At 41.4% G+C, this 13081-nt stretch overlaps 1 protein-coding gene across 1 annotated transcript in view; it reads left to right on the top strand.

Moving 5' to 3' along the window:
- LOC148036438 (ubiquitin-associated (UBA)/TS-N domain-containing protein) overlaps positions 1-12335 on the top strand; it is a 58416-nt gene extending 46081 nt beyond the window's left edge. Inside the window, exons 6-13 of the mRNA XM_087678427.1 lie at positions 9268-9344; positions 9982-10042; positions 10205-10272; positions 10364-10445; positions 11238-11324; positions 11423-11500; positions 11584-11703; positions 11787-12335. Coding sequence (XP_087534553.1) covers positions 9268-9344; positions 9982-10042; positions 10205-10272; positions 10364-10445; positions 11238-11324; positions 11423-11500; positions 11584-11703; positions 11787-11960 — 747 coding nt within the window. The 3' untranslated portion in view covers positions 11961-12335. The remainder of the gene's footprint in view (positions 1-9267; positions 9345-9981; positions 10043-10204; positions 10273-10363; positions 10446-11237; positions 11325-11422; positions 11501-11583; positions 11704-11786) is intronic.
- The last annotated feature ends 746 nt before the right edge of the window (positions 12336-13081 follow it).

Raw genomic sequence — 13081 nt, 5'->3', positions numbered from 1 at the left:
GCTAAGATCTGCCTATTTTGCAAGTGAATCTTTTCTAGTTGTTTGTTTGAACAAGAGCAAATAATTTTACTTGTTTAGAAATTTTTGTGCCTTGCACGCACATTACCTATTGAAGATTGGCAGCAAATGGAAAAAATGTGATTGCAACATAGTATGTGCGTATATTGTATATGGCACTCTCTGCCTGTCCCATACTTTCTAGATTACGGGATGGTCCTTAAGTGGTCCAAACATTAGTTAATCTTTTCTTCAAGTTTCACTTTCTTCTTTGTCATGTATTTTAATTCCTAGACAATTGTGTTAGAATTGAATTTTCTATTCTCATCCTCGCACATAATTAATGGAAAGTTGCTAGCTTATGAAGATATTGTGCTTGCAGCATATATTGCAACATAGTATGTGCGTATATTGTATATGGCACTCTCTGCCTGTCCCATGCTTTCTAGATTATGGGATGGGTCGTTAGTGGTCCAAACATTCGTTACTCTTTTCTTCAAGTTTATCACTTTCTTCTTTGTCATGTATTTTAATTCCTAGACAATTGTGTGTTAGAATTGAATTTTCTATTCTCATCCTCGCACATAATTAATGGAAAGGTGCTAGCTTATGAAGATATTGTGCTTGCAACATAGTATGTGCGTATATTGTATATGGCACTCTCTGCCTGTCCCATACTTTCTAGATTACGGGATGGGTCGTTAGTGGTCCAAACATTAGTTACTCTTTTCTTTGAGTTTGTCCCTTTCTTCTTTGTCATGTATTTTAATTCCTAGACAAGTGTGTTAGAATTGAATTTTCTATTTTCTTCCTCGCACATAATTAATGGAAAGTTGCTAGCTTATGAAGATACCGTGCGTGCAACATATAATGTGCGTATATTGAATTTGGCACTCTCTGCCTATTCCATACTTCTTAAATTATGGGATGGGTCGTTAGTGGTCCAAACATTAGTTAAAAGCTCTTTTTAAGTTTGTCACTGGCTGGTTTGTCATGTATTTTAGATCCTAGATAGTTGTCTATTGGTTGCTGTTTGTTCTTGGTTCAAAGTCCTTGAAGTCATGAAAGTTCATGTGGAACCTTCAGTCAATTGCAGGGCAAAAGTAAGAGCTTATACAGCCAAATGACCCCAAAAGAACCTTCATACATAATTACTCTATTACAAAGGGGATAAAAAATTGGGAGGAGGCTAGAACCTAAAGGAGAAAGTGATGTTTTGGCTCTTCAACCTAGTTGATGAAATGACTGAAAGGAGAAATTCAAGACTTATAATTTGCAACTATGCTAATTTATTAGGTTTTTACTCAAGGGTTCAAAAAAATTGGAATCTGTCATGGGGACATGTATTTTTAATGCTTAGCTTTGGCATCATTAAGTTGTGCACATGTGAGGTGCCATGCGAAGTGCAAGTCAATGAAGTCGCGTTTACGGTCTAAGTACCCCAAGTAGTGGGTGAGATTGGCAAGAGTTGTATACAGTTAATGTTGGACATGTATTTGAGGGTACTTGGTATCAATTTGGGTCTAGGCCATTAAATATCTTGTGGTGACATTGGGGGATTAGATATTAATTAATAAATTAATTGTAGTCCAAGGCCATTAAAAACTGGGGCAATTAAATGTCCCATGGGGGTTAGCATGTTAAATGTGCTGGGCATTAGCCAGTTCTTGGGCAGGGACAAAGGATTTAGAAATTAAAAATTGAAAATTAATTATAACAGTGGAAATTAAATTAGAAAGCTACCATGTGGCAAAACAGGCTGCCGCTTGTCAAAATTACCCATGCAAACTGGATGAGGACTGTTTGGGAGCTCGCTGAGGGTCATTCTATCCATTTTGAAGCTGGTGGAGGCTGAGGGATACAGAGTAGGGGCTGTAGACTGCAGGCGTCAGCAGGAAGAGGCCATTTACAGTCAAGAGGGAGCAAACCAGCATCAGGAGACTGCTCCTGAGGTGGCAGGTTGTTGGCGACAGCATCTAGAGAGGTTTGGGCTTCTGGCGACCTGATCTGGGCAGTGAAAACCAGCAGGTGACTGCTGGTACAGGTTCTCAGCAGGAGCAGATTTAGAAACTTTTTGGGGATGATGATCAGCAATTTCTCTCTCACCAGCTGTCTTTCTCATGTCCCATCAATCTCTCAACAGTTCTCAGCCATTTCCAGCTTCAGGCGAAGAGCAAATGAAGCAATTACTGCTGAAACCCTAATTTACAGCAGCAAATCAGGGTTTACGCTGCTACCTTGGAATTTTGTGTCTAATTATTGAAGACTTTTTCTACTAGCAAGGACCAAGATATACAAGTCCTTGTGGCAAAGTCACATAGGTTTTATGCTCTACAAAGGTTTGGGAGGCCATAACTTATGAACAAGATAGTGTACCATCATAGAGCTGGATTTTATTGTGTAGAGACACAAGATTAATACCTATGAATATGAAGATTATCTGAGGTGTTCACTTTGTCTATTGTCCTTTATTGCAAGTTACCTTTTAGGTGGAAATCTTGGATCTTAGGGATTCTCTACATCTTCTTCCTCCTCTTCTTCTTGCCTTGGTCACTTGGTCAACATCATGGAGGCAACTCTTGAGTTCGAGTACGAGCATATCCTTATGGTTCTCGGCACCACACAAAGTCTGCCATTCCTCCTCTGCATTGAATGTTTTCATCATCTTTGTACTAGGGCGCTTGGGCAAGTGAACAATTTCCCCGTGAGGGACACTGTCCAAGTGGCACCTGTTGCATGATCATTCTTCAGCATGTAGCATTCCATGTCCACCTCACTCTTCTCTTGTTCCCCTTTTTGGGCCTGAGAGGGGATGTTGAGAAACCCTTCACCCGCAATTTGCTATTCTGCGTTTTGCATTTAGGGTTTGCAGCCCCAAAAAGGGGCGCCACCCTAGACTGATTGTGCCTATTTATAGACCACTCTCTCACTCATTCTTTATGGTTGATTCATTCAGTCCGTCACCTCTTCTCTCTAGCCTCTCCACTGCCCTCGCACCCCTTTAGGAGGACATTGTGGTTCGTGGTTCGTGGCTGTCTTCATCATCTTCCTTGTGCTACGGCAGCCTTGTTCCTTTGTATCATATTCACTCCATGATTTAGAACTTCATCATTCCATTCATCAGAGCTTCTTCTCTCTTCTCCATGGGTGCCGAGTTCATCCGAGTTCCTCCCCGCAAACCCTATTGTCTCACTGGTACGTGACTGAATGTGCCTATTTATAGGCCACTCTCTCACTCATTCTTCACGGTTGATTCATTCAGTGCGTTACCTCTCCTCCCCGCAAACCCTACTGTCTCACTGGTACGTGACTGAATGTGCCTATTTATAGGCCACTCTCTCACTCATGCTTCACGGCTGATTCATTCAGTGCGTCACCTCTTCTCTCCAGCCTCTCCACTGCTGTCACACCCCTTCAGGAGGACATCGTGGTTTGTGGTTCGTGGTTGACCTCTTCCACCTCTTCCTTCTTTAGAACTTCATCATTCCATTCATCAGAGTTTCTTCTCTTTTCTCTTCTCTTCTCCATGTTTGCCGAGTTTATTCCGTGTTCCTCCCTGCAAACCCTATTGTCTTGTTGGTACGCCATCTTTTGGCACTAGTATCAGATCACATGGTGTGCATGCTTCTCGAGATTAGATGAGCTGATGGCACGAACTGCTTGACAAGTCAGGTGTGACTTGAGGGGATCCCCCCCTCATTTTTTTTTCCAGAAATTCCTTAAATCACACTTATCCCCTTTTCTTTGACGGGGTTGCATGCGTGAAAGCACAGGTTACAGATCTGTGCAAATCTAGCCTGGAAATTCGGGGCTTTTCCTAGATTTGAAGCTGTTCATGCTTGACAGTGACATTTGTGTTGGAAATTGCAGACATTGTGCGTATTGACCTCGATTAAATCGGTGATTTTGCTAATTTTGTCGGAATTTTGTTCATTCGAGTAAAAATTCCTGTCATTGGACTTGGAAAAATTGGGGCTTTTCATGTATTGATGAAATTTTGCTCGGCTGGGTCAGATTGGCTGACATTTATGCATTGTTGGACCTGAAATTTTGGGATTTTGAGCAGATTTCGGTAAATTTCTGCAGTATTTGCCTGTGTGGTGGCTGATTTATGTAAAAACAGCAGAGATTTATTCCTGGTTGGGCAAGAACAGGAGTGTATTTGCTGGTTCAGCTTGTGCTCTTGCAGTCAGTGCATTTACTCTTGTGTTCGTGATGAAAATGACTGCAACTTCTTTCTGTTATTACATTAAGAGTTTGATGGAAATCAAACGGTTTGATGGTCAAGGCTTTGACCTTTGGAAAGACCGTATACAAGGCATATTGTTCTTAAAGGATTGTGAGGATGCTTTGCAGGAAGATAAACCCGCACAAATGTCTGATGCAGATTGGGGCAGAGTCAACAAAAAGGCTGTGGCTTATATAAAGATGGGTGTCACTGATGACATTTTGACTGACATTAAGGGCTTAGATACTGGTTATGCAGTATGGGAGAAGTTGAAAACTACCTATGAGATTACCACACCTGTTAATCAAGTGCATTTAATACGCAAGTTGGTGAATATGCAACTGGATGAGTCCAAGCCTGCAGTTGAGCACTTGAGTGCATTTACAGACATTTTAAATCAGCTCAAGGATGCCAATTTGGATTTTGATGATAAGTTGAGGACGATCTTTCTGATCATGACACTGCCTGATTCTTGGGAGACCTTGGTGGTTTCTCTCAGTAATAACCCCAATCTCTCATATGATGGTGTGAGGGGTTCAATCTTGAATGAAGAAATTAGACATATGTCTAGTGGAGAAGGCAACAACTCAGCTTACAATGTTAGAGGCAGGGCTGAAAAGAAAAATGCAAATGCTGGATAGAGAAGCAAAAGCAAGAGTAAATGAAAGGAAAAGAGTGATATTACTTGCTATCGACGTGGTCGGAAGGGCCACAAGAAGCCTGATTGCAGATACTATTAGAAGGAACAGGAGAGACAGATGCGTCTGAGGCAGCCAAAGGCAAGGAAAAGGTCAATGTGGCCTCCAGTGTAGTCATAGAGGAGCTCTCGGATACAGAGGCTGATGTATTATGTGTAGTTGATTATGATGCCCTTGTATGTCACATGCAGGATATGCAGATTACCAAGGCTGATGTGATTGATGCACTTTTGTCAGTTGATGATTTGTGTCACTCAGACTTGGATTGTAGACTCTGGTGCCTCTTTACATGTAACTCCTTGCTTGGAGTGTTTCACTATATTCAATGCAGGTAGTTATGGAAAAGTATACCTTGGAAATAACCATGCTTGCAGCATTGATGTGATTGGCACTGTACACTTGTCTTTAGATAATGGGCAAGAGCTTCTGTCGAAAGATGTCAGATATGTGCCTAGCATCAAGAAGAGTTCACTATTTGTTGGTTAGCTTGACTTGCATGGTTACACTATACTGTTTGGTGGTGGTTTGTGGAAATTGAAAAAGGGTCCCATGCTGATTGCAAAAGGAACCAAGAAGGGCACTTTGTATTGTTTGCACTGTAAAGCTTTGAATGGCAAGTTTCTTGCAGTTGCTGAAATTGGTTGTGATTTGGAATTGTGGCATAAGAGATTAGGCCATATGAGTCAGAAAGGACTTGATGTCCTTCCCTCTTTGAAGAGGGTTGATGGAAAAGAATCTAAACTTGACTTTTGTAATGACTGTCAGTTTGGAAAGCAAATGAAATTTCCTTTTACTTTGGTGTCTCTCGTAAGTCCAATGCCTTGGACTTAGTGCATTCTGATGTATGTAGTATCCCCGTGAAATCGTTGGGTGGTGCTGCGTATTTTGTTTCTTTTATTGATGATTGTTCCAAAAAGATTTGGGTTTATCTGCTGAAAAAGAAAAGTGAAGTGTTTGCTGTTTTTAAAACTTTTCATGCATTTGTGACCACTAAGACAGGTAGAAAGCTGAAATGCTTGAGAACTAATAATGGGGGTGAGTTCACATCTACTGAGTTTAAGTCTTTTTGTGACTTGCATGGAATCAAGAGGGAGCTTATAGCTCCTTACAGCCCTTCTTCAAATGGGGTGGTTGAAAGATACAATAGGACTTTATGTGAAAGAGTGTAGTGCATGCTGTCCACTGCTAATCTCCCTCATGAATTTTGGGGAGAGGTACTTAAAACCGTGATTCACATTTGCAACCGCTCTCCAAACAAGTCCTAGGAAGCTTACAGCTCCTTACAGCCCTTCTTCAAATGGAGTGGTTGAAAGATACAATAGGACTTTGTGAAAGAGTGCGGTGCATGCTGTCCACTGCTAATCTCCCTCATGAATTTTAGGGAGAGACACTTAAAACTGCGGTTCACATTTGCAACCGCTCTCCAAACAGGTCCTTAAATAATGGCATCCCTGAGAAGGTTTGGTCTGGCAAATCAGCCTCATATGACCATTTACGGATATTCGGTTGTGATTGCTTTTGTGCATGTTAGAGATGAGCTGAGGAGCAAACTTGACCCAAAATCTACCAAAGGTATTTTTTATGGGTTATGTTGATGATGGTGAATTTGGCTATGGAGTGGTTACCTCAGTCCAAGAAAATTGTTCGTAGCTGTAATGTTGTGTTTAATGAGGCAAAGTTGCTGAAAAGTACTTTAGCCTTTGATGAAGACATAAAAAAGGTCAAATTTCAGAATTTGCAGCCACCTATTACTTTAGATGATGAGCCTCATGGTGCTGTACCACAGGCTGAAACTGATGATCAGCCGGTTATTTTTGAGCTAGATGATGATGGACAACAAATAGAAGCACAAGGAGGTCACGGACAGCAAGATAGACTTGCTGATTATGAAAATGCAGGTGTTGGTAATGAAAATGAAGGTGCTGTACAGCATGAACAGCATGTCCAAGAGGTCTTCTCACTTGTTGTGAAGATGACCACTCTATGTGTGCTTTTTGCTCTCACTGCTGTATTGGACTTAGAGTTGACCAAATGGATTTGAAAACAACTTTTTTGCATGGTGACATTGATGAGGAAATCTACATGAAACAGCTGGAGGGCTTTGTAGTTCCTGGAAAAGAGCAGTTGGTGTATAAACTAAAACACAGCTTGTATGGGCTGAAGCAAGCACCACGACAATGGTACAAAAAGTTTGACACTTTTATGCTCTCTCATGGGTTTACATGCAGCCATGCAGATCATTGTTTGTATATGAAAAAGGATACAGATGGCAGCCCCATCATACTTGTTTTGTATGTGGATGATATGTTGCTAGCTGGGAAAAGAAAGACTAGCTTGGATGCTCTCAAAGATCAACTGAAATCAGCGTTCTCCATGAAAGATTTGGGGAGTGCATAGCATACATTGGGCATGAGGATTCGCATGGATAGAACACAAAAATTGTGCATAGCATATATTGGGCATGAGGATTCGCAGGGATAGACTGCAGAAATTGCTGTTCTTATCTCAAGAAAAGTACATTGAAAAGGTACTGGACAGATTTAACATGGCTGAAGCTAAGCCTTTTGGGGTTCCCTTACCTCCATACCTTAAGCTTAGTGAATCCAACAGCCCAAAAGATGATGTGGAAGCCAATGCTATGAAGGGAGTCCCTTATGCATCCGCTTGTGGCTCTCTTATGTATGCTATGGTTGCTACTCGTCCAAACATTGCTCATGCAATGGGAGTTGTCAGCAAGTTTATGTCAAATCCTAGCAAACCACATTGGAAAGTTGTCAAGTGTATTCTTCGATACCTAAAAGGGTATACAAAGAAAGTATATTTGCTATGGGCTTATGCATCCGCTTGTGGCTCTCTTATGTATGCTATGGTTGCTACTCGTCCAAACATTGCTCATGCAATGGGAGTTGTCAGCAAGTTTATGTCAAATCCTAGCAAACCACATTGGGAAGTTGTCAAGTGTATTCTTCGATACCTAAAAGGGTATACAAAGAAAGTATATTTGCTATGGGCAGGGTGCACTTAGTTTGCAGGGTTATTGTGATGTAGATATGGCAGGTGACTTGGACACTCGCAGGTCCACTAGCGGGTATGTCTTTAGAGCTGCTGGTGGGGCCATTTCTTGGTGTTCCAGGTTGCAGAACATAGTAGTATTGAGTACTACTGAAGCTGAATGCATATCAACTACTGAAGCTTCTAAGGAAGCTATATGGTTGAGTAGACTTGCAGAGGATCTCGGCATGTCTATGAGTACTCCGGTGTTGGGATGTGATAGCTAGAGTGTTGTGTATTTGGCTAAGAATGCCATGTATCATTCACACACAAAGCATATAGATGTGCGATATCACTTTATTAGATAGATTTTGGAAGATGGTCTAATCACATTGATCAAGATCAAAACATAGGACAACCATGTAGATGTTCTCACTAAAAGTTTAAGCAAGGTTCAGTATGAGCATTGCATACGACTAGTGGGAGTTGGTTAGAGGCTCACTTCGGACCTTTAAGTGGGAGGTTGTTGGGTGTAAAGGCCCTTTTATTCACCTCCGTCGTGTATTATTTAATTGTACATGTGAATGCACCCTTACGTGCCCCAAGTATAAATACATTTTATTCTTTGTGTACCAACACATTGTTGGTACACCCAAATCGTATTGTACTCTCTCTCTCTCTCTCACTTACCTGCTCACTCCTCTAGTTGCTGCACACTCTCAACAAGTAGCTCTTTTTGTCTTTTCCCTAAGGCATGTGCCCAAAAGACACGGTCTCTTTGTTTGTCTCTATTTGAGAGAGAGAGAGAGAGAGAGAGAGAGAGAGAGAGAGAGAGAGTGCGCGCGCGCCCGCGCGTGCACGTGCGTGTGTGTGTTTCAAGTGGTTGGGCTATCAATGTTCCCAAAAGATTGGGTCTTTGGACATCCTAAGTTTGTGGATCTTGAGCAGGCTGATATGAAAGTGCTCTTTTATTTGTTACACTTTTGGGGGTTGTTGGCATAGGTGGACCATGAGGAATGCATTAATCTTTGATTCTTGAAAGGACTTCTTCATTGGCAGCTTGAGTTGGTAGATATTCTCCCTTGACAGGATTTACTTTCTTGGCATGCTGCAGTTTCTTCTGCCCCCCTCTAGTCAGTCTACTTCCTTTGTACTTTGATTGCAATGTCTTAGAGAGGATCTGTTGAGTTGGTTGGATCTGCTCTATGCTCAATGGCCTAGAGCCATAATGAATCTTGTAATCTTGTACCTTTTTCGTGATTAATACAATTACATATTATGGAGAGAGAGAGAGAGAGAGAGTGTGTGTGTGTGTGTGTGTCTTCAACCTTATGTAAATTTACATGGTCTCAGGTTCCAGCAAATACAGATGCTGTTCCACAGCATAAATTAACTCCTGAGGAAGCAAAGGCTAAGATGCTGGAGTTGCGGTAATGCCCTTTGGATTTGTGCTAGAAATATGTTTTAGTCGTGCACCAAAGTTAAGTTTGTGGATCTGTGAAGGTCTTGGTGTCCGTTCTTTTCATGGGATTGTAAAGTTTGTAGAGTGAATTTGCTGTGAGTGGTTGTTGCACACTTTTCTTGGTTAAAGTTGGCCTTATCGTTGCTAAATGACTGTTGTTGTTTTACCACAATTCTTCTGTAATGGGCTCCTAACTTAGGAGACTTCTTGATCACTCCTACCAGATAGCATACTACTGTCTGCCTTAAGCATCGTAAGCATTCACTTCAATAGGCAATGTGCACACTCATATGACTATGACTTATTGTCCTTACCATCAGCTCAATTCCTCCAAACCTTTCAGGCAGCAACATGGTCAGCATTTTCCATTTTGTCCTACCTATCGCTTTGACACAACTTTCCCTGTTTCATATTTTCTAGAACCATTCTGCATGCCATTACACCCACATATTAAAGCTGAAATTCTCTGCACTGATAGAAACACGTGATATGATTGACAAGCACATTCCTAGATAGAAATGTCCTCCCTTCAGGGTCAGTATGGAAGGATATATTGTGACTCCATGAAAACTTTCCAAGATTAACCAGGGGCATTGTATATGTAGTGAACGGGCACGGAAGAAGAAAGAAGAAGAGGAGAGGCTCATGGAGAGGGAGCGAGAGAAGGTAAACAGCCCTTAGCACTTACTGTTTCTACTTTGAAGGACAGGAAGTGAACAGTGACAGATGGGCTGTGTGCTCTCTTTTTGTTCTGTCTGGTAATTGAGAGTATTAGCTGACCTATTTCAGCCTCTCTTAAATTACACAATTGTTTTTTGAAACATTTAGGAGCGTGTTCGTGTTGGAAAGGAATTACTTGAGGCAAAACGCATTGAGGAAGAGAATGAACGAAAACGGTAAGATTTGTATGGTATGCACATTATATTGTAGGGTTCAGGATTATAAATTGTTGATGGCCTCTAAAGGGATGTAATTATCATTTTGCAGATTGATTCTTCTCAGAAAATTAGAGAAAGAAGAAGAGCAGCGGGCAAGGGAAAAAATCAGGCAGAAGCTTGAGGAAGACAAGGTCTAGTTTTATAAAGAAAAATAGTAAAGATTTGTTGAACTGACATTAATTAACTTGCTGCATTTATGTTCTTCAGGTTTAGCTTGAAGTTTATGGATTATGAGACCTTTCCAGAAATTATTGAGGGAGTTTTCAGGGTTAACCTAAGACATTTTTTCTGGGTTGAAGCCCATTTGGATACGAATGGTCATGTTCTGCAAACTTGGTTTGAATTTGTGAAGTGGTATCTTATTTTTCAAATATAAAGGGGCTTACTGAGCAATTGTGAATAGGGTTTCAGTTTTGGTGAGATTTACCTTTTTCTGTGGTTATTGTGAGAAGGATCGGATAAGAGAGAATATATCGCAGCATGACTCAGGTGTTTGAAGATGTCTCATCTGTATACATCTCGTGTTGTTACTCATGGGGGTTTGGACACCAGATGCTTCAGGCTACTCTGGAAATCAGTGGCTGTGCATTAGGATCTTAAGTGGTTTGGAAATTTCAGTCCATAGTGGTTCCATTTGTTCACTCTTAGCAGACAGAAAAATAATGTGTGCTAGGGGAAGAATTCTAAGGTATGTTGATCTGTTCACTGTAGTAGGTCAGAAATTGATGAGTATGTTAGTATCATCCGTTTAACCTCCTAATGTTGCATTAGCAAAGGCTGAGCCCCTTCCAGGTTACAGGATCTGTGATATGTTTTGCCTACTGCAGAGATGAATGGCTGTATAGCTCACCTTGTAACTTATGAACACCTCTGAGTTTTGTTTATCTATAGGTTTCACCTGAGGTGTCTTGTCTGCTCTGCAGGCAGAAAGGAGGAGGAAATTGGGGTTGCCTCCCGAAGCACCAGCTCAAGCTCAAGTTCAAGCTCCTGCTCCGGTTGAGGAGAAGAAGGTTAGCTGTATTTTGTGGGTTATTCAGAAGTTCCTTGCCAAGGTATGACACATGCATGCTTTTTAAATGTGGTCCTCGTGTTTTCCTTGATATGGAAGAGTTTTCTGCCTGTGAGACCTGCAACTAAGGCAGAGCAAATGCGTGAATGTCTGCGGAGTCTCAAACAGAGCCACAAGGTGTGATTTGGTTTTCCAAGTGGATTCATGTAAGGCATACAGTCTATGTAGAAAGAATGAACCCCAAATTGTCTTGAATGTAGGATGATGAAGCAAAAGTGAAGAGGGCTTTTCAAACGCTGTTGACGTATGCTGGGAATGTCGTGCGATCTCCTGATGAAGAAAAATTCAGGAAAATACGCCTGAGCAATGCAACCTTCCAGGTATTTCAGGTTTCATTGTATGCAGTCGTAAGGACAAGGTGCAATGTCAAATTAATCAATGTTTTTACTTGGTGATGTTTTAGGAAAGAGTAGGGAGCTTGAAAGGAGGAATTCAGTTCCTTGAACTTTGTGGCTTTGAAAAAGAGGGAGATGAGTTTTTGCTACTTCCACGCCAGAAAGTGGACACAACCATACTGAATACTGCAGGTGCCGAACTCAATTCGGCTATTGCCAACCCTTATTTTGGCATCTTGTAGCCTGCTCCTTACATGGATTGAACCACTTCATCTCAAGTGCCAGATCCAATTTGAAAAACCAAATTGTGGTCCTAGATTTTCTAGGAGTTCCTTAAATAATGTATATGTTTGGCTTGACATATTAGAGCAGCTCCAATGACCCAGCTGATTGTTATTCATCTTTCCATGAACCAAGGCTCTTAGGATTGAAGTTTAGGAACGTTCACATGGATCTGCCAAATGTGCTGGGGATCTGATTCATCCGAGGCACTTCCAGGAGGTAGCTTCGAAGCTGTAATTATCGTAGGCACAAGCATTAAAATCTGGGGTGAGTCTGTAGAGATCTAATCGTGACAAGGAAGTGATATAAAAGGGATTTGTCACTTTGACTATCAACTGATTGGTCTAAATGGCAGCATTGTCCCCTCCCCTGCATTTCTCCCCTTTTCAAGCAGTTCATGCGAGCCCCTTCCCCCTTCCCTCCCCAAACACGACTAAAAGGCAAAGATTATAGTCCAAACCCAAGCCCCAAAACGAGCGTGTAACCATGCTATGGTTCTACCCGTGATTGATATGGCGACAACTATCAAGCAAGAAATACTGCTTGCAGCTTCTCATCGTTTATTGCAAATCGTGTTTGGTCTTGCCCAGGAGGTTTTGTAATGGTCGTCCGAAGATCACAATCATGTGGAACTGGCTTGTGGGTTTTGATTGGCTGTGTTGACCCACTAGTGCTTTTGCTTTCCTTAGTAGTCCTTTGTTTTCCTGAAGTTAGTGGTGCAATCATCCCACACCTTGCCAGTATTCCGTTGGTGAGCCTACAATCAGTTCCGAGTGAGCACATGCCCTACTTTTTTGGCCCAAATAATACATTCGTGTGGCATAATAATACTAGTATGTAATACAATCAGTTCCGAGTGAGAACCAGAAGATAATTGAATTGTAAGGGGCTTTACAAAGAACTGCATTTGAGTGTCATATTAATACTAGTATGTAAAAATAAGGTTATAATTTGCGATCATATCTACATGTGAAGATCTCCTGACATAAGCTTTGGCTTTAGTTGTCTACAAGTATAGTTAGGCTATCATACTTTCCTAGGCCCCCTTTGATGTACAGCCTTTACGAAGTCATCATTGCCC

The sequence above is a fragment of the Lygodium microphyllum genome, chromosome 5 (assembly GCF_053477565.2).
Source record: "Lygodium microphyllum isolate KBCC chromosome 5, Lygodium_microphyllum_v1.1.10, whole genome shotgun sequence".
NCBI lineage: Eukaryota > Viridiplantae > Streptophyta > Polypodiopsida > Schizaeales > Lygodiaceae > Lygodium > Lygodium microphyllum.
The sequence above is the reverse complement of the archived record's forward strand: the minus strand, read 5'-3'. Positions and strand labels throughout refer to the sequence as shown.